At 34.2% G+C, this 23,014-nt stretch overlaps 1 protein-coding gene, 2 long non-coding RNA genes and 1 pseudogene across 3 annotated transcripts; 2 read left to right on the top strand and 2 right to left on the bottom strand.

Moving 5' to 3' along the window:
* The first annotated feature begins 71 nt into the window (after positions 1–71).
* On the top strand, positions 72–5,999 carry LOC119190213 (tetraspanin-9-like). The gene is given in 7 exon segments (XM_037441544.1): positions 72–395; positions 2,547–2,631; positions 4,543–4,734; positions 5,129–5,191; positions 5,193–5,384; positions 5,505–5,636; positions 5,794–5,999. Coding segments are annotated over 6 exon segments (705 nt in total). The 5' UTR covers positions 72–395; positions 2,547–2,553; the 3' UTR covers positions 5,842–5,999.
* A 101-nt stretch (positions 6,000–6,100) lies between these two features.
* On the bottom strand, positions 6,101–10,614 carry LOC119190233 (annotated as a pseudogene).
* A 4,015-nt stretch (positions 10,615–14,629) lies between these two features.
* Positions 14,630–15,467, top strand: LOC119190128. Its single transcript, XR_005112774.1, has 2 exons — positions 14,630–14,744; positions 15,310–15,467. It is a non-coding gene; the product is annotated as an uncharacterized LOC119190128 (long non-coding RNA).
* Positions 15,468–19,601: 4,134 nt separating this feature from the next.
* On the bottom strand, positions 19,602–20,984 carry LOC115445695. The gene is made up of 2 exons (XR_005112811.1): positions 20,744–20,984; positions 19,602–20,246 (listed from the first exon to the last, which is right to left on the bottom strand). It is a non-coding gene; the product is annotated as an uncharacterized LOC115445695 (long non-coding RNA).
* Positions 20,985–23,014: the final 2,030 nt, after the last annotated feature.

Below are 23,014 nucleotides of genomic sequence, written 5' to 3'. Positions count from 1 at the left end.
GAATTAACAAATGTAAGCTTAGCATTTGAATATCACATAAATGCATCATAAATACTTGTATCCCTATATCATCCCAAATAAATTTGGTTTAAGTACCGATTATAAAATTATTGAGGGTAGTTTTGAAGTTTTATGTCTATGAACTGTCAAGTGAAGATAAAGTACTTAGTGTTATTTATAGAATATGTTTATTATTATTTATGGTAAATAAATAAGATGAACAATATTGGCTGTACATTAAACATATGATAGTTCATAAGGTAAACGCAGTAAACAAGAAGTCGTTGCTCTCTAGATTACATGTTTAAACTTTAAAATCGGGCAATGTCGACCGGACAAGCAATTAATTGTAACTAAATTGAATGTTATACCAAAGTTAAATACAGGTACAGCAGGTAATTATTCTATGATGAATAAATGTTTTAGTTTTTTATAAGTTGACTTATTACATTACATTATTTATCTCATTTTTTTGTAAGCCTTAGTATGTTTTGATGTAGATATAACCAATATCCGTCGTGCTTAGTAAGAAACAGTGACTTTTGTTGTTATTTGACAATAGGTGACTTATACATGGAAATAAATTCAGCAAAGCATACCTGGCTCTATATTACTAATGTAGATGACTAGTTTTTTTCAAATTATATCAAATACTTACGTTTATGTCTGATCTATTTATTACATTTATTCATTATAATTATCTATTGACAGCAAATCATAGCGACAGCTTCAAATGTTCTAGCATGAAACATTAGATTCGGGCGAGTTAGTTTCGATTTCCTTCTTTCGATTACAACGAAGTGATCGCATAGGTATCAATCCAACTTATGTGTTATTCATTGGAGTCTTGAATTCCTCTCTCCTGCTCTCTTCATATACCATGACTTAATTATTTTAAGGAAATGCAGTTGATCTAGCCATGTCAAAAAAACTCGAAAAAGTGGAGAGTAGACTATGTAAATTAGTCTGTATCGGTCTATGTTTGATCATTACATTATTAAATGAACCAATAAATTTTAGTTAGGTTTTAAATTAAAGTCTGTGTTATTACTGATCTTATTACACTCATTATTACGGTCTTTAGATCTACATTAGCGAAACGCCCTTCCACTTAGATCGGTGTAAATTATAGCTCTCTGATTCTTGAATCTCGTTCCACTTGTTTTGCGACTAAGAGTTTTAAAATTTACATAAGTGTCTATCAATTCTTATTTCTTGCATAATAAATCATGTTTGTTAACAGTCAACTATTTACATATATGTACATTTAGATACATCATTATGATCGTTAAAATATATAATGGCAAATGTAATTAGTCAAGAAACCTATTAGTGTAGTTTATTGTCTCAATTATATTCAAAAGGCTAAAACTAGCAGAGTAGGGATATGATATGTTAACTCTGTTATTTGTTTGAGGCCCGTGAGAATATGAAGGTCGTTGACATATTTTTGCATTTCAATTGAATAAATAGTGTTTAGTACAATTAAATCTTTCTAGCAAACGAATTATTTTGGTGAGTGAAACAATTATTAGTAACGTATATATTACCTTGTTAATTATTATAGGTAGCTACTGTATTAATCAATATACTTATATAAAGCAATTGTACCAAATAGATCATTCATTAAAAGATGCGTTAAGAGTCTTGTCAGATTCAAAATAAAATAATCAAAACGCCATGATATGTCATGAATTCTTGTCATAATATTTAAATTTGTTGCCTATTTATTGACAATAAAGTGTTAACATAATCTATAACGAATACCTTCTACAACATAGCTGACTTAATATGGGTGTGATGACACGTCTGCCAATTCCTGAATTGGGAAGGTGTGATTTTATGTAAGTTATGTCTACTATGGGGACATCAGGTAAAATGACAAAATGACTCTTCTGGGATAAGCTCATTTAAACATAAGATAAATATTTTTTACGAGTTGCGCTTGAGTTGCAGAATATTATTGTACATATGAAGCATTATACTAACAGTTAGATTTCCCAAGGTCTATGTATGAGACAACGTAAAATGTACATCTGATCTTCCGCAATCAATGTTAATTTATGTATCTAATGAGTTTGACAGAATAGATTGACTTACTGACGTCATTAATACTATTGATTTGGTAATAATTTCTCAAGCAGTTTAGGTATGTTTTGCTTATGTTTTATTTACTTATTTGAACACTTTATTGAACAGTCTTATGAGAAAAGTTAATATACAATAGAGATTATTAACACTAAGCTTTAGTTATTTATTAAATAATATTTGCTTATCCCGTACTCTTTGTAATGCAAGAACTAAGTATTTGTAAGAATTTTAGTGCTATTAGACCATTGTAAAAATTACATGCACTCATCAATTACATGCATTGCCTATAACAGGTAACGCGACAATAGCATTTGAAAAAAAAAATGTTTTAATGCAGTTACGTTACTTATGAAGTTTTGGTCTTTGTCTGTGTAAGAGTTTATGCCTGACTTATTCCCATATTTTATTTAGATCAACTAAAAGTATTTACTTCAATAATTGTTGTAATGTTCTAGAATTACGATGGGCATGGGTGGTGCGATGGACAGCTGCGGGAGGTGCATGAAGTTCTCCCTTATATGCATCAATGTTATAACGCTTGTGAGTATTACGTACTACATGCGATAATCTTACTTCTTACTAAATAACACAAATGCGAAAGTTTGTAAAAATGATTTTATGTTTGTAAGAAGTAAACGCATAAACAGCTGAACGGGTTTGGATGAAATTTGGTACACGGAGAGACTATGTCTTTGATTAACACATAGGCTGCTTCATCTCGGTAATTGCCAACAAAGAAAAAAAAAGTTTTTTTTCATAGATGTACAAGTGGCGCTAGGAACCGCGACAATATTTAAGGGGCTGCAGCAAAGATAATTTATATTTGGAGTATTGTATAATATGGTTTTAGGTTATATAGAATAATAATGCCATTATTATATTTGACTTACCTCTAATGCAGGTGATATGCGTAGTTTTATTATAACTGCTAAATATGTCCTGCAAAGTAACTGTGAAGGGCATGATGATATCATGATGTTCGTGGGATTCTTAGTGGTTCAATCATCATTATATTTAACAGAGTCTGCAATATAGACATATTGTAGAAGTAATATATTCAAAGATTTCTAAAAGATGATAAACAAGCAAGATATTGTCTGCAAGAAATTGTCTCGAGTGACAAGACCGCCAATTGTAGTTTATTTCTATGTGAATATACTGTTTTTTCTGATGTACACAATAATGTATTATAAATAAATAAAATAAAATAAACTGTTCGTGATTCGATCCAAGTGAGAAATATTTCCAGGAATAAGATTCTTGCTGAGTACTTTTCTGGGTAAAAAGTTGCCTAAATACTAGTTTAGGGTATCTGTATGCTAAATTTCACACAAGTCTATTAAGCGGTTACTTATTTTTAAGAAACATTCTCACAAACTCGCGTAGTACGTAATGTAGAACGATGTACAAAACGTAGGTATATCAAAATATACGAACAAATTTACCGAAATAAGTCATAAACAAATAATCGTAAAACATTATTTATTATATTTACACCATTAAATAGATTGCGAATAGTAGCCGTTAAGCAAAACAATTTAGCAGCCGCACGAACATCTGCTGGCTGTCCCCTACTATTAACCACGTCGGCTATTTAGATCATATCTGGATAATCAAGGGTCTGGGGACAGAGGGTAATTAAAGGGCGCGAACTGGCAATAAAACTAATTTCTGCAATTTTCGTGACACGTTATATTTGTTGTACAATTTTTCGTAGTTGTCATAGAAAAGTAGTGTTGTTTCTAGTGGATTTTTTGAGTCATTATGATTATTTCTATTCAGTCTGGTAGAAGGTAACCGCCGTTGTGGGTACAAAATATACTAGTTTAAGTTAGACATGGAGATCAAACTCAGATTTAAGATTTCATATATTTTGCTATCGGCTGCCGCTAAGTCATTGGGTCGTTGCGTAGGTAGATGCATTCAATTAGGGTATCGGCTAATTGGTTTTGATATAATTTTAATTGGTACATTCTTAAATGGATTATTCAAAGTAAGTTTACGGCTTTAACAGGTTCTTGTATTCGTAGGTTGATATGTTTCAATTGCGATGACATCATTGTTCTTAGATTAGTTGCCTTGCTCATTGTCTAGGGGTCAAAGACACAGAAATTAGTAGTGATTTCTTTAGATTTGTAGATCGTTGTATATATAGTATAGTGTATGAAAATTATGATGATATCTATACATACAACGGCAATTGTCAACAATTTTAAGGAGGGAGGCGCGACAATTCTCTTTTTGCCCTTGGGAATGATTATTGAAATTATATAGATCATGTAGATAAGTATATCACGTTCAGGGATAAGCCTGTATTATCCGATTTCGAAAAGGTCTCAAAATTGTGTCAACCGACGATAATCATTCGTTAGTTGATGCTCTATCTGGATAGCACTCCACTTACCACGAGGTGCTATGGTGTCACTTTGCTGTAGCCTTATATTGTTGCAGATCGGAGGAGCGCTCGCGCTAGCGATAGGGATATGGGTGTGGACGACGCGCTCGTTCTCCAGCACGCTGATGAGCAACAACATGTTCATCGCGTCGGTGGGCGTGGTGGTGGCGATGGGCGCCGCTATCATGCTACTCTCGCTGCTCGGCTGTTGCGGCGCTGCTAAGGAGGTCAAGTGCATGTTGCTCACGGTACGTATGTGTATGCGCATTGAGGTGTATGTCCCGTCATAATACAAATTGTATAAAGGATTATTTTGCCACGAAAATGTTCATAAAAAGAAATAGAATTACCTAGCATATTGTTGCATAGACTGCAAAAAGAATTGAGCGTCGTTTTCCATCACACCGTCTGATTGGTTTATGTCAAAATAGTAAACATCACTATAACAGACTCATACGTACAGCCCTGATCCGACATAGAGTCACGAGGGACTTTCTGTCCCAAATAGCCAGACCTGAAACGCTTATTTGTACTGATTATTATTTTGCTTATAATCATGGTGCGAGCATTAAATCTGCTTATTGTTAAAAGCATATAGCCTCTGTACAACGGATCTCGTCATTAGAGTTTTTTTCATTCCAGTACTACATCTTGGTGTTCATCATCTTTGTGGTGATGCTAGTAGGCGGGATCCTACAGTTCGTGTTTTAGGGAGAAGGTGCTGACCACGTTGAACCACGAGATGTACGCCGCTATCCCGTACTATGGTGTGAAGCATGAATACACCAGGTCCTGGGACGACACGCAGACCTACCTGCAGTGCTGCGGAGTCAAGAGTTACAAGGACTGGAACGATAACGTGCCCGAGAGCTGCTGCCAGGAGGTTTATCCTGGCAAGGTGTGTATAATGAAAATTAGGAACTAATTTACTTAGTAAGGTTGGAGCAAACTATGTAATTTAATATGAAAGTAAATTTTCATGCAATCTTATAATGTAAAAAAATAATGTTTATTTCAGAGATTAGACTGTAAGTCGTCGCCGAACCCCACCACTATGTACGTGGATGGTTGTTTGACGAAGGTGATTGACTTCCTTCGTGAAGATGCGGTTTACGTCGGTGCTGCCGCCATTATTGTGGCTTTCATCATGGTACGCGCCCTTAACATACTTACATGATCAATCGCCACTCAGTTATAGAATGGTGTTGTGTTTGCGACTAGCTGATCCACGTCGTCGTGGTTCATATTTTGGTATCCAATAAATTCTTTTATATTTGTATATAATATTCCTGTTTGTTCCTTTGCAGTTGCTGGCATTGATATTATCGTGTGGATTATTTGTGAAGATAGAGTGACATTGCCGATGTTCTATAGACCTGACTCAAGTATTAATTGTTGATTTGATTATGAATGTGTACGTAATTACAAGTCGACTTCGTATTAAATCTTTGCATTTGGATTTATATATTTATTTTGTAAATGATTTGAAATAAAAACAAAATTTTTGACCATGCTTTGACTATCATTTGTGCGCGAAAAATATTTTTTGCTGAACTAGTTTATGACATCTAAGACTACGAAATGGGACGTATTCCAATAACTGAAATAACATTCTATATACGCAGAGACAATTTTTAATACCCTTAACAAACGCACAATTTGAATAATTAATTTCAAGTAGGAAGCTAATAAGACGCTGAATTACCTTTACATAGAAAAACAATCAAAAAAATTTTAGTAAAGATAAATATGTGTATCAAAACTTCATCATTGCTTTGGTTTCCTCCGCGGTGGAAACTTAATAGTATTTGGGTTGCCTTCCCGGTATTGACCGGAGCGAGTAAACCAACCGCACGAGCGGATGATGCAGTCCGAGGTGGCGGTGCCTAGCGGAAGACCCAGAGCACTGATGCGCTCTAGAGTCTGCGCTGGTCCTGATATCATCTAGGAAAAATAAAGGTTCCATGTAGAATATACGTTAAAGCGATGATAAGGAAACTGTACTTATATTATGAAATAATTGACGTTAGATGTCTTGGTTTGTCGAGAGCAGTGTGGTGCCACGCTTTATCTTGTAATTCAATTTTTCCATCGTTGCTATTATTCCTTTGCAGGCGTGCCGTTTTCTACTATTTAGCCGATGGTAGAGTCTAATAGGACTACCTCGATGGCGTAGTTGAACTGCATGCGCTATACGGCAGCGCTCTGAGGTCATGGGTTCGATCCCGAGACGGGCAAAGTGATATTTGATTGATCGATTTGTGCCTGATATGGCATAGGCTAGGATACGTTCGCTCGCGAGGATAAATGCGTGATGTGTGAATGTTTTATATGTTTTGATAGTAGAGTCACAACAACCTTGATAGCGCTGTAACTCTTAATATAGTGACATACTCGTCCATAAACTATTTGAGGATTCAGGATAGTACTTAACTCGTTATCCATAATTCATACTTACTCTTCCAAAAACAACATGCTTCCCGTCGAACTGCGGCAAAGGTTTGAATATAATGTTGAATTGACCACAAACTTCATTATCTGGAGTAACCACCATTGACAGCACACCTTTTGATTTTACAAGTATTCAAATTGATAAATATTTTTTTTATAGGTTACTAAATAATCGAAATTTAACTTGGTCTCTCTTATGTGATACCTAGGCAACGTCTATACCATCGCTTTAATATTTATGCCGGTAAGTATGAAACAGTATGCATGATATGTTGTTTTGTTTTGGAGTATATAGTAAACGGTAAAATGCCCAATATTTAGGCTGTCTGTGAGTTTGTAACTTAATAACAAATTTTAATCGTCTCGTACCTAAATTTTGTTAAAAGAATAACGTACCCTGATTTATAACATATTTATGAAATACCAATTGATATAAAATTTAAATAGTTGTAAACAAATAATGTTTTTTTAAAGAACATAAAAGATAAGCAGACTAGAAAACATTACCAGGAACTGTGTGTTTCAAATGAAAGGATTCTGCACCCATGGGTTCAGTTTCCCCTTCTGGTAGATAGCATCCAAACCCGTTGTCCTTGGTCACATCCCCTCCACGGCAGTACAGATCTGGTACAATTCTGTAAATACATTCCTTTACTTCAATTTACAATTATTTACCTGAGCTGTGTTTTCATATATTATCATTTATAACGGTAACTAATGTATTTAATTGCAGTACAGCAAAGTGACTTTATAGCATCCGATTATAAGTGGAGTGGCGTCGAAATAGAGATTCGGCTGATGAGCGTTAAATTCCTCGCTAGTCGACACTATTATGGTGATCTGTTTGAAAGCGGAATACACAGGTCTAGTTTGGAGAGCGACACGCTTACATGGGCTAGTTTGGACGGTTTTACATCTGTACGGTGATCAATATTCAGGCGTTAATGCCACAAACAAAGCTAACTACTATAAAGCATTCTATCAATAACCTAAAAAACCTCGTTCCTAAATATGCGTGTCCAAAAGCGTCACCCCTAACAAGAGTCAGAAACAGCTGACATGTTTTGGGGACCAAGTCGTTGAATAGTTCGATGACAACTTTGCCGATCTTAGAGCCGCCAACCACCCAAATCTCCATAGAAACTCTAAAATCAGGCAAAATAACATAAACTGCCAGTAATAATTAAAGAAAAAATATGCTATAGTACTATTCTGCAAAAATGAGTATACTTAGTTCTGTGAACATTAGGTGGTTTATCAAAAGCTGGTTCTTTTATGTCACGGTCGAGTTTCTCTGTCTTAAATAAGATAAACGGTAATCTGAAAATTAATTAATAATTTTAATATACGTACTTAATACCCGATCTGAACTGTATAAAATACTACAGCTGGGAACGTCTTCCTCTACTATGAAAAGGGCTTAGTCTACCACGCCGGCCTAGTTCGGGTTGGCACTTACCAGACTTTACATACTCTCGAAATTCTTATGTAAAACTTTTAGATTTCCTTCCGATGTTTTCCTTCACCGTAGTGAATGGAAATATTTTACGTTAGATATAAGTACTATTATATTTTTATTTTTATTATTATTTATATCGTAATTGCGATACTTACGTAGCGCCAAGTATTAGTTTGTGCTTTGTATCTTTCCACAGTTCTTCGAGTTCCCTTGTTAGTAGCTGTTCAGATCTCTACAAATAAAAAAAAATTAAGAGGTATATAATATCCAAGAACATTTATATAGGTAAATGTCTTTTAGGTCAAGTCAGTTGTACTCAATATGCGGCCCGCTGAATATTTGCACACGGCCCGCTGAACAATTGCAAGTGGCGTCTATTTGCTTTAAAAAATGTCATCAACATTTTAAAAAATCCTAAGATTATTAGAGCTGTATATTAATCCTAATAGAATAAAATAAATTCAGTGAATTGTGAATATTTTACATTAAATAAAACGTAAAATTTGATTACTTTGTTAAATTGAAAAGTTTGAGCAAAGCTGGCTTAATCCCATTAGTTAGATGGATTCCTACGATTATATTTATGGTATTATGCGTCTACTAAATACTACTTATGTAAGTAAGCACATTCATTATGGTACTAACCGCGATAAGAAGTCTTGAGTAGAAATAGAGATTACTTTTTCGAATTTCATCCAGATCCCGTTGTCTTTGTTGACAGAGTAACTTTTTATACTTATTGTTAGGTTCTGGACGCATCCAACAGTCAACGTAACCCTGAAATACATACTTATTAATCTCAATATTTATGATTTAGATTCTACGGTGCTATTTATGATGATTGAAATACAGGTCGGCTGGTCTATTCATTCTGTAGGCAAATTTATCTACAACGAGGCACTACCACTTTATTTTATAAATATAAATCAAACCTAATTAAGTTGCACCACCTTTTCAAGAAATAAATAGATATATGCGTGAGCGTTTCTTGACAAATTGTTATTAATCTTTGCCCACTCCTATGGGACAAGAGCGTGAGCGTATATGTATGTACATATGTACTACAAATATACTAACCCCAGTTCTTTGTATGAGATTGATTCTTTTCAACAATTCTTTGTTAACATTCATGTTTTCCTCCAGCTGACGGGCGTAGTAATCCAGTCTGCGAGGTTTTAGATACAATTCAGGAAACAGCTCTGGAGGTTTGTCGTCTACAATGTGTTTTGCCATTTGCAACTGAAATAATTTGATTGACAATCTAACGTTTTAGCTAATGTGGATGATGCATGTAACAGCATTATCATGATTCCATTTTTGCGTGGAAAGATTAACAAACACATTTTCTCATTGAAAAGGACCTATAATCATATAATGCAATGGTTTATTACTCATATAGAACGACGTATACCTCTTTTTGATGGTTGCACCAACACGAATAAAACTCCTTCGACAATAAAGGAAACCTTGGTGGCTGAAAGTAGAAGTTGAGAAGAAGTTTATTCGGGAAATAATTATAATATTTTGTTCTTAAAATGGCATCCGTCACAAAAAAATATTTATCTTTGTGCGAGATCCTTCCATTTAATAAACAATTACCAAATGCGCAAATATGCATATAATTATAAGCAGCAACTCAGTACTTTCCAGCTTCACTAAGCTGAAAAGTACTTACGAACAAAAAAGAAAAAAAACTACATTGCTCAGCACATCGATATGAGGTCGCAAACTTACCAGCTTAAATTCTCTAGGCTTGCGCACTCGTGGCGGACGAGGTTTTCTGGCTCCGGTAACGGGGTGTTAAACGCTGGGTTTTGTAGAAGAGCATCGCAAGCACGCTCTCGCAGCGGATGCATGATGAGTTACAAATACCGAATGTCTTACGAGCTCTGACTAAAAAAGGAAATTGTGTAATGCATTGAAAATGTATAAATACTTCAAAAATTTTATAAATTCTTATAAATTATTCCCTGTTTATACTAAATAAAATTTAATGTCCGTGTCTAGCACATAACATAGAAACATGTTTTGCAAAGAGAATTATAATATATATGGAAAATGTTTTGCAAAGAGAATCAAAGAGAATTATAATATATATGAAAATGTTTTTCTTCTGTCACTTTACTATAGAGTACGTACTATCGACAAAATTTAAGGAAAGGAGAGTCGAATTCAAAGCGCATCATAATAGGTACGGAAAGTTTTAAATTCTTTCATCGTTTCCGAACAAACTTTTATTATTTTTATTCTATCTCGATAAGGAGACTGCACTGCACCTGATGGTAAGTGCAATGCCGTATATTTTACGTAAATCTAAAGAAAATAAAACCTCGATAATATTCTACCTACTGTCAATAAACTTCGATAATAACTGTTTTACCCTGGTCTTTAATTTTCTAACTGGAGGAGGTTTTGCCCAGGTTGGGCAACCAGAGCAAGTTATCGGTATCAGAGTCGTTAGTATAAGTTGTTAAAATAATTTAAAAACTCTGTGTCTGAATAAAGGCTTATATAATTATTATTAGCAAAATCGCAAAGTTGGGATAAAAATTTCATACAACGTACAATAAAATATTATTTATCATTGTGTCTTGTGGTAGGAGCCATACCATGGACGCTTCACTACTACATCATGTTTCTTGTTGTATCTTTTCTTGCTGCGATCTTTTTTGGCGGGAGGCTCTGTAGACTGACATGTATCTTCACCTCTGTTTTCTACAGGAATTCGGATTATGTTTTTCAGTTTTCTTGGCTTGCAATTCATGCGTTTCACAGCTCTAGCAGTTATGTAATACTTTGATAAACTGATCTGCAACATTCCGTAGTGAATGACAACTGTATTGGTTTCCTCTATGAAATTTACTTCTGGTGTTGATATTATGTTTATGACTTCTATTTTCACGTTTATTATACTGTAGCATGGTGGTACCTGGAATGTTTGAACAGAAATTAAACGACGAAGGGTATTTGTGGTAGTCCTTTTGAAGACTTAAGGGCGTAAACGTAGTGCTTATGATCAATGTATCAAGGGAGACTATAGCCAAGACGCTTTTCTAAAATAAATATTAAAATACATGCAATAAAGACTGTGTAAAATATAAAAAAAAAAACATTTTTACAATGTTTTTATACATAAATGTATAAAAGCCGACTTAATGCCGAAGGTATTCTCTACCACTCAACCTATGGGTAGGATTTAGGTACTTACTTCAATTGGTATGTACTTCGTTCGCTGAAAAATACACATCCATCCATCAAAGTCGGCTATAATAACGCTGTTCTTATGAATCTCTAGATTACGATCACCAAATTCCCATGTCATGCATAATCCATTGTAAAAACATAATAAGATACAGTACAATATCATAAAAACCCGACACATCTCATGAAATTAGAATTCGTAGTATCATCATCATTTAAAAATATATATTATCTAATACGAAAACATGAAATCAATTACGTTCACTACACACTTAATTACGGTAACTTAACTGACGATTAATAGAAATTAATTCTAACGTGTTAAAATTTGTTACGCATATAAACGTCAGCTGGTATTTGCTGAAATTAATTAATGAACACAGATCTTTTATAAACTACTATTTTAGATAACTAAATCATGCCGGTAGATGGCGTTTTTCCGGCTGGCAATACTAAGGAGAACAAACTGTTCATGACGGTAGAGGTAGTTTACCGCCGTTTTCAATAAATGATCTCAAACGCTGTTTTCGATCCATCGTGATAATGGAATTGATTATTGGTTTAATCTCGGGATTGGACAGAAGATTAATATTGAGATACCAGCCAATTAACTGCCATGTTAAATAAACAAACGGCGGTTAATAATTATTAACGGTTATTTTTTTCTATACGGGAACGGAAAAGTGATTTAAATCCACATCAAGTGCTACTGGAGTGAGGTTTAGATAGAGTTGCGATTAATGAGATATTACCACACCAACAGGCGACACAATTATGCTGTTCTATTTTCCCTGAACCCTGATGTTTGGATCTTGATGTATACACGGTTAATGCTGGATAGAGACACATTTACGAAGGCTAGTAATGCTAGAAAACATAGAATAGTAAAGAATAATAATTATGTAAAGGAAAGTAATTTCATTAGTTCTCTTCATTTTGGTCTTTGATCAAGGCACACAGTATGTGCAAAAGCGAAATACGAGAAAAAGGAACTCGGGAGCCAACAGCATAGTGTATTCGAACCATTTGGAGCGTTTTTTGACACCTCTTTATTTCAAAATCTAATTATAATAACCACATGATATATTTTACGGAATTTGACATTAAATAATAATGTACTAATAATGCTGCATAGTTTTTTAGAATTAAATCACGATTCTTTTCTAGTAATACGGTATGTAGGAGAACGTATGTATAGACGTAATAAGTCTGTCTATTTCTTCCTCCAAGCGGCAATCTACAAGCATTGATGGGTTTTAATTTGATGATTAGTTTAGTCTATTGCTGGAAATCATAAGACATAACATCAATGGCAGAATTAGCACGGGGCTATCCGGGCAACTGGCCGGGGCCTCACGTGGTGCCTTGGAAGATTTTGTAGCACCTTACTTGGCATCTGTTATATTCAGGAAGCCTTTTGCTCCGACTGAGGTCTCGCGTCTGTTTTTTGTTTCGGATGGCGTCTGTTGAAGCTGTCACTGCGTAACATTCAAAGTCTCAGGGTGACGAGGCCAGTGCATTGCTACAGAGTTTTTGTTGTCCTAAGTACGTGTTATGTCGGTACTGTTTGTGTATTTAAAACCTAGTTAATGCCGCTGTTTATTGAATTTATTATTTCGTAATACGGAACAGAACAGTGTTTTCTTTGTTCGGTTCTTGGTTAAGTTCGTTTGGTTGAATATGAACTAAAACGTCGTCGATTAATAGGCACGCGCATAATCATGGCCGAACTTTTGAAGTTGGGCCGTTAAACTGACGCAATGGCGGTTCCTTTCGATTGTCACTGATCATGACCAAACACAAAGGATTATCTACTTTCCATGTTCGTAATCACTTGTATTTGTCTATCATGACATTCTATAGGAGCTATTAAAAATAATATGTAAAGCGACAGACTTTTAATTGAAGGAAAAGTAATGATGTAGTACAATAATTAAATAAAAAATGCGATAAAATATTTTTATTATTTCGTTCGGAAGGTACCTAACAAGTAAGGCAGCCGTATATTTGACCCACATGCTTTTGTGAACCAGGCACAGGGTACCCTAATTGATTACTTTTGTATTTTTTTTTTAGTTTCCTTTGTTTACTGCGGTATCTTCGTTCTTCCTCGGAGTCTTCTTCCGATTCTTCAGGAGGTGGGCGGTACTTTTTCGTTTTCAGTTTCTTTTTCCTTTTCTCCTGTCGCCCGCAATTTTTCTCTTTAATAGCCTTGACGGTTAGGTAATATTTGGACACACTGCTTTGAAGCAATTTGTAGTGGATGACAACAGTATAGGTGTCTTTTTGGTAGGTCACATCCGGCGTTGTTAACTCGTTTAGAACTTCAACCTTTACGTACACTACCTGGTGGCATGTTGGCACCTGAAAATGGAAAAAAAGTATTTTGTAAACTATTGGGCGTGAATACGATTTTAAATCAATAAGTCTAAACCATTTAAAGAAGTCCTTAGAATTCCTAACTACCGGTGTCTTGCGTCGTGAGCATCGCCATCACAGGTTCATTTTTTAATATTTTCCTATACATTTGTCTTGTATGATATGAATAAAAAAAGAAAAAAAAGGACGTTTGATAATAAAAAGAAAAAACAATATTATCTTACTGGAAATTGCACGCGTGTGGTTTTTTGAAAAATGTTGATATCTCCACTGCCTGTAGATATCACAACGCTGCCTTTTCGGTCTTCGCCAAATTCCCAGATGGCGGCCCATCCTCCCCCGATGCACAAAACTATACAAAGTAAAACAAGCTGACCCATCCTGGCCGAAGCCGAGTCAAAACTATAATTTTTTTGTCTCAACTTTACCTATTTTTATACATCGGTATTGAATCAATTAATCGGTTTGTTATTTTACACACTCAATTAAAGTTGTGAAATTATTTTCTTCTGTTTATTCATTAGTTATGCTAATAAAACCTAATATATTTTTGTAATCAAAAGAAGCGACAAGCACAAGACATGTATATAAAACAATAATTACATTCGCTTATGAACATATTTAAAAGAGAAAGCGATTAGATCGAGGTAAATTATAAATTATATTCGCCCAGATTGCGACCCGTAAGAGTGTCGCGTTCCGGAGGCAAATGTTTCAGAAGTAAACGCCGAAACAGCTGAACGGATTTTGATGAAATTTGGCACACAGGTAGACTATGACCTGAATTAACACTGTTTGTTTTTATCCCATAATTTGCGCTTATGGAAAATAATGAAATATTTAAATAGATAGCGCTGGCGTCGTACATTGTTTTACACCAGATTGTTTTTAACGACATAACATTGATCTAAAAGATTAAAGGATCTTAAATATATGATTTGTTTGACGCAGCAGTATTTAGTCGCTTAAAGTGCAGTTGATTAATTGAGCCTTTGGTTTATTAAAATGTTCAGTTTCATAGAATTGTGAAATTCATACATCACAGTTTTATCATCCAAGGGGTCGCCCATTAGGGTTCCCACCTTTCACTATGTGGGTTCTGTCTCTTATAGTGGCGAGCTTATCGTCACATCGGGCACAAAGTTTAGCAGAAGAGCAAAGCAGAAAAACTCAATACCACTTTGCCCCACCCAAGATTTGAATCCATGACCTCGGAGCCGTGTCGTACCGCGTAGGCAATACATCAACGCCACCGATGAAGTCATAGTAACTGAATGGATAGTGGATACGAAATCTTAATTGTTTATTGTCCTTATTTTTTGTCATGTTTCAGGTGCAATAAGTTAACAAAGTCTGCGCGGTGCTTTAAGAACAGATAGCAAGCGTGTGATAATAAAAAACAAAACTGCTTTAAATATTTTGTAATTCCGAACAACAAGAACGAACACTAAATAATTTCCAATTAAAATTAAAAAATAAAACTACTATAAATATTTTTTAATTTCCTAATAACAAGTAGGAACTCTAAACAATTTCCAATTCAGATTGATAATATATTTTAAACAGTCATTAGAATTATAAATTTTGAAATCCGGTTCAATAATTAGAATAATACGGACCTATACGCCCGACAGACGTTAATTTTTTTCTGGGCCTAAGTTTATTAATTAGTTCAATCAGCGCACGGTAGTCATAATCATTAGAATCTTGATCAATCTCCTCGGAGTCAATAGGACGGTATTTTATAAACTTGGTATTTGCTCGTCTATCTTCTTGGCAGCTAAGACGACGTACTCCCTTAGCGACGATGCTGTAGGTGGAGATGCTGCTCTGTAGCCAGTTGTATTTGATAACCACAGTGTGCGTATCCTTATCATAGGTCACTTCAGGAGTTGACAGATCGTTTTGTACATCTACTCTCACGTACACAACTTCGAAGCATGACGATATCTGGAAGGAAATATGATAAGGTTGATATTTGGTGTTAATTTTTATATATTGCAGTAAAATTTTCTTATTTCTTATTGTGACATATTTATTTACTGTCTGTAGTAGCTATTAATTATTTTACAGTTCCATTTTACTGGCGTCTATAGTGATGTGTACACACCACTAGTGATATTCATTTTTTAATATATATTAATGTAAATAGTTGTCCAACTGGGAATTTCATTCAAAACCTCAAGGTCAACTACGGTTATGATACATTTGAGTAAATACAAGATAGATATGGACGAATATATAAGTGACAGTTCGCTCTACATGATCCTTTTTTAATTCTTGTAGAAATGGGTTTCTTTTCTCACTTCCTTATTGTCCTGAGCTAAAACATTGTTATGAGATAATTGACAATTCTAATATCTTACCATGAGCGGCACGCGTCGAACTTTCTGGAATAGATTCATGTCTCCAATGCTAGTGGAGATAACCTTACTGTCCGGGGTATCCTCGCCGAATTCCCATGTGGCGCAAAGACCGCTGCCCACCAACAGTAAAACAGAACAACCGAACAATAACAATCGCGCCATACTGCTCGAAGTGTAGAACTAGATTTATCTGACAAGGCTATTTATTTTATTTCTCTAATGCTCGGACACCTCATTAGATCGGAACAAATTTATACATATCATTATTTATAATAGTTATACTCGAAATAAGTTAGTTGCAATGATTAGTTCCGAGTCAAGTTGTGGTTGGATGGAATTGAGGTTATGGTAGTACATACATATTATATTTAATATTTTGCATGGATTATAAAAATTCTCAAGGTTCAGTTTTCTCCAAAATCCTATGTTGTGCCTCGGCCATGTAGAACAAGTTAGGTAAGTAAGTATAAGATGTATGCATCTGAAGATAATCTGCGCATAATGTAAGCAATAATTTGCACTGTTGTAAGAATAATCAATTTAATATAACATGGCGAAGGGTGATAACATTGTTCACGCTTTACACATGATTAGAGCTTAATCTGTCACGATCTCTATTATAAAATATAGTATTATGATAAGCTTTTCTAGTTTATAAGAGCAGGCCGTTATGTTGTTCGAAGTAAAAATAAATATATTTAAAAAAAATATTTTTTTGTTAATTAGTAGACTATTTCGGTGGTGTAGTTGTTACGGTACATCTGCAGTGCTGAGGAAGATCTCATCTATCTACCTTCCTACCTTAGAACCTAAGAAGTTTCGATCCTCGAGTTAGGGAAAGTCATATTAGGTTTTTCTACTCAGTATTAGCTCAGAGTCTGGAATTTGTTTCCGATATAGCGATAGGCTCACCTACAACATTATGGGACGGAATTCACACTGCGGAAAGTAGGTGCACCAGTAGCGCCTCTGCTTATCCCTTCGGGGCTAAAAGGCGTGAGCGTGTATAGTATTATTTTGTTCGTTTTGTAAATAAATAAAGATAGAGTATATAAATATTATATATTATACTCACAGAAAAGGATAATGAGAGCATTAACGATACTATATTTGGAACTGCTCAATCTTAAAAAAAATATTGCATATCATTTTATAAGTTTGGAGCCTAAAATTGAATAGGATTAATTCAATTACAATATCAGTCAGAATATATAAACTTACAATTTTCTGTCCAGAATTTTTTTATGATCTAGAATAATAGTACTCGAAACAAAGTGCTGTCTTCAATTCAATGAACAATATATTATATATTTTTTTTTCATAGAAGAAATTACTCTGAAATTGACTGCTCCGAAAATGTGCAGATATATTTAAGTAACATTATTTTTTTAAACAATGAAAAAAAAACTGTGATAATGTTATATTTTAAGTATCATTTTGAATACACACAGAAACAAAACAGAAAACTGGATTAGATCACTGTAATTTAAGGCTTCCAGAAGTGCTTCTTGCGCCTACGCATTTTGCCATTGCGACAGTATCTATTCCTTACACCCCTTGCGACGATATCGTAGGTGGATCGGCTGTCTTGTGATGGGTCATAGTGTATGATGACGGTGTTCGAGTCCTTGTTGAAGGACACGGCGGGAGGCGAGGCAGTGCTCACGTTGTCTACATCCACTTTTACGTTAATTAGTTTTATGCATTCCGAGACCTGTGGAGCACGATTTATAGTACTCGTTTAAATTCCTATAATATCAACCCTGTACTATATACTGTCCCACTGCTGGGTCTCTTCTACTGCTGAGAGGGAATAGGCCTTAGTCCACCACGCTGGTCTATTGCGGATTTGTTGTAGACTTCACACACCTTCGAAATTCTTATAAAGAACTTCTCAGGTGTGTAGGTTTCCTCACGATGTTTAACTAAGCGATAATTCACAAAGAATACACACATAATTTTAGAAAACTTAGAGGTGTATGCCTTGGGAACCTGCGAACATTCGTCTCGGCAGTCTGTTCCACAACCAACTAGGCTATCGCCATTTAAATCCCTGCTTCACTTCAATAAATCATACAATTTTCGTGTTACTGTTGTCTAAGGTCTAATCTTAAAATTATTATGAAGATATATATGTCCAATATGTACACCGTATTAGAATTCAACACAAATTCTTGCGTGTAATTTTTGTAAACACGAAGATAAAATATCATAAAATGTTGTCTCACCAAATATTACACATTCATAGTTTTACCTTTCATTAAAGACACCAGCCCTGTATACTGACTATTGAAGCCACGGGCCTCTTCTATTACTGAGAGGATTTAGGCCTTAGTTTACTACGCTGGTCTAATGCGAGTTGGTAGACTTCACATACTTTCGCAATTATAATGTAGATTTCTAAGTATATTGGAAACCTTTCCTTGCAATGACTTTCTTCACCGTTCAAGCAATAATTGACAAACAACTTTGAAAAATCAGAGGTGTGCTTTGGGTTTTGATGGACATTCGTCTCGGCAGTTCGTTTCAAAACTATCATTCAAAACTAGGCTTATGTATTAATTACTTACCGTTATGGGTATTCGTTTAGTCTTGACTGTGGCGCTTATGTAGCCTATGTGATGAGCAACTATTTTACTAGATCGCACATCTTGTCCGAAATTCCATACTGTACCTTGGCACAAATGAACGTATAATAACAGAAAACAAATCAATTTATGTTGATACATACTGCGCTCATAGAGGTAATGAAAAAATGTTTATAAAACACACTGCTATTTAGTTTCTCTCAAATTTATAATTACTTATTGCATACCTAATACGAGACTGTGTAAGGAATATAAGTAATTAAAATTTCAATTGAAGAAACAGACTTTCTGATTAACCTTACGTCTACATCAATGAATGAGTGACTAACAATTGCACACAGGTTTCTCTGACTGATATATATTTTTCATTATCTATTAGGTGTTTGATTTGTAGAGTGCGTGTGTATAAATTTTACCGCTTTGTTAATTAAGCAGCAGTCGACATGTACTATTGTGTTTGGGTTTGATGAAATCTTTAGCCAGATACTGGGCATTATGATATTTAAAATTTAATACGTGTGCACTTATATCTAAATACAAAAATAATAAAAACTTTTCTGTGTATTATTTAAATATACTTGAATGAAACTACTCATTTGGTAACATTAATTTTTTTAAATCTTTAATGTTTTGTAAATTAATTAAATATAAATATTAAAATAGATATCATATAAATTTATACAATCTTTAATTAAATGTATTAAAATTATGTTTACATTGGAACAAGAATTTTTATTTACGCGTTAGTTGTTGGTTAAAACTAATGTGACGGTTTACATCGCAGTTTTCGGAGTCTACCCACATGATCATGAATACTGAAGAGTCTTAGAAACGTTGGAACTAAAAATTAAACAATCTCACAATATGCTTTTTGGACAAAAAACACTTTACTAGTTTGGAAAAATAATGCTAATAAGATTTGAACAAAGGGAATTAAGTTTTTGAATAAAAATATTTTAGATTTGGACGATCTTGATTAGAAAGGCGTCGTGCAGACGCATATCTACATACTTTACTAAATTAACAAACAAAAGCCCAGTTACCTGTTAACTACATAGTACTTTTCAAAAAGTTGTTATTTAATTCGTGTATGTTGTCAAAAATTTGTTTTTAAACCTAAGTTCCTTATGAGTAGATCCACCGCAGTCTTTATCTTTAATAGCTCTTGCAACAATGTCGTAATAGCTGGTACTCTTCTGCGACTTCTTGTAATTTATTGCGACCGTGGTTGTAGTCCAGTTGTACTTCACTTCGGGCGTAGTGAAATCATTCTCAACTTCTACTTGAACGTATATTATTTCCATGCATTCCGGTACCTACGAAATAGGTAAATATAAGTATTTATCATTGAGTATGTAATATTAATCGTATGGATACGAATGAGCTAAACTTTATGCTAATGTATAAAGCTGAAGAGTTTCTTCGTTCGTTTGAACGCGCCAATCTCAGGAATTACCAAACCGAATTTGAAATTTTTACCTAACCGAATTTGGAAAAACTTCAAAGTCGGTTTGTTCTTGAAAATATTTATCCCGGTAAAATCTGTTTAATGCGGACGGAACTGCAGGCAAAACCTAGTGAATGATAAAAGTAAAAAATCTAACAACCAACTACAAAATATGCTTTTCAATTCATTGATATTAATTTGTGGTATCATCAAATTCTCCTTCGAGAAGGTATTATTTGTATCGCGGTGAACATTTTTTGTCAAATAAGTACTTGTTTCATTTCATGGTCCATAAAAAGTTATGTCAGTTTAGGCCGATAGGTTTATAAAGGTTTTAACAAGTTAATAGACATTTAAATATCTTACTGGTAAGTTCACGGATCTATATTTTTGGGTTAGCGTCATTTCCCCGTGATAGTGGGCAATCACTTCGCTACCCTTTTTATTCCGTCCGAACTCCCAAACTGCGTACCCAAGGATGACCTGAATAGAGACGAAAAAACAGAATAAATAAATAAACCGATCCACACCAACCATCTTGGATGATAGGCCAAAGAGTAGTTTCAAATTTGAGTAATTTATTTTCTTTATACTTTCAGAAATAGCGACAAATTAAACATGCTGGTAAATGTTAATTTTAATTCGTTCGTATTGTTTTAATCTAAAGTTGTTAGATTTTATTTATGATTTGTGAAATAATGCTACACTTAATTAAAAGCAATTACATGATTAACACATAGTAATTTGTGAACACGTAATTGCATTTCAATATCGGTTGTTAAAATTTTGATTGATTTTAGTTGCTTATGGATAAATTTTAAGATTATCCTGGCATATCCTGAATACTACAGTACTGTAGAATATATCATTCTTTGTTGTATGAACAGGCGTCGAACATAGTGACTAAGATATTCAATCATTATCGACTATAATATTTTTTATTGCCGTTGCATTCTTTGATAAATGAGAGTTCATATAGGGGAAGAGCTCGGGCCCAACAGAAATTAGGACTGCATTAGGAAGATAAATCTAGTACAGAATATGTTAAATATTTAAACCGTTAAAACCTACCGAGAATTATGCAGGCACTGTCGCATGGTGTTAGGTCAGGAAAACTTGGCCTCGCCCGAGTCTCAGAACAGAGTGCTTCATGAGTGATCACTTTACTAAGTAATTTAAAATAATTATGATAAAATCAAAGTATAATTCAAAGTTATATTATAAATGCCAAAGTAACTCTGTCAGTCAGTTACGCTTTCATTGCCAAACTATTGAACCGATTTTATTGAAATTTTGTGTGAAATAAACTTAGCTTTACTAAAGTTTTTCACACGGGTGAACCCGTGAGCAAAACTTTGTGAATCATTAAAAGTAAAAATGTAACAACCAACTACGACATGCGCATTTCAGTTCATTTATGTGTATGTGAATTTATATGTAAGGAAGTAGACTATACATATATTTTGTATCGAAAAAGTTATAGCGGAACTTTTATCTGGGAAAGCTTTTTCATATGGGCGTGGACGCGAGCAAAAGCTAGTATATCATAAACAGTATATATTATGTGTTTGTTTCTTTTGTTTGAACTAATAGCATATGAGTTTAGAAGTTTCGACGTCATTATTTTAAACTTGAATAATTACACCGTGTCTAAAATGTTGCCTCTTTGTCGCAAGCTGAAATCTTCATACGCTTTGTCTAAGTAATATAAATCTAAGAAAAGTAATAAATAAAGTAATACCATTAATATTATTGTGATTTATTGGAACTATAACATATTTTGGTTTCCCAAATAATAGCACTCAAACGTTTGGCGAGCTCAACAATATAAAGTGTCTTACGAGTGTAACAGTGGCGAAGCGTCCATACAAGCCGATTCCCACCGGCTTCCCTTTTAGGTTTTCGGTGATACTAAACAATATATTTAATAGGCAAATATAAATTTACAACATATCAGACAATGGACAATAATTATAATAGCTTAACTTAATAATTATAATTGATAACTTAATAATGACATCTATCGGCCATTAGCCCGTTGTTTGTTAATTTAATCCATATCAATTACTTATTTTAAATGACGTTAGATGGCGCACCTTGTATTTAGTTCCCCAGAAATTCCGTTACCTAAGTGAAATTGTGACGCCACAGGCAAAGGTAACCCGCTGTCAAGCGGCTGTAATGTCGTAGTATGTTTTAATATAGATGGCAGCACTTTCTATGACTTTCTATGCCAGTGTTTGTCGAAATCGCGCGGAAGATATGGGCAAAGGTAACCCGAGCTAGTTCGGCTTCACGTTAACCGACTTTGTATAGTTGTCGCTTTTTACGTCCTTCAAACGTCATAATTTATTATGCTACCAAGTTGCGGTGTTTGTAAATTGTCATATTCATTTTATTTTTTGCTAGTTATGTGATATTTAGTTACCAGCGCTTTGTTTATTTAGAAACTATAAATAAAAGTGTATTATAAGGGAAATAACTACCTGTGATCAGTTTAATGTCTACCTTTACGTAAGTATATTATTAGTCGGTGATTTCACATATTAGTATTTAGATGGTAAAATATTTGAAGAAGATCTGAAAGTTTTTGATTTTAGACACAAAATGTTTGTTAGAAGAAAATAAATATGATAT

The sequence above is a fragment of the Manduca sexta genome, chromosome 22 (assembly GCF_014839805.1).
Source record: "Manduca sexta isolate Smith_Timp_Sample1 chromosome 22, JHU_Msex_v1.0, whole genome shotgun sequence".
In the NCBI taxonomy this organism is placed as follows: Eukaryota; Metazoa; Arthropoda; class Insecta; order Lepidoptera; family Sphingidae; genus Manduca; species Manduca sexta.
Note: the sequence above shows the minus strand (reverse complement) of the source record. Positions and strands in the feature narration are given on the sequence as shown.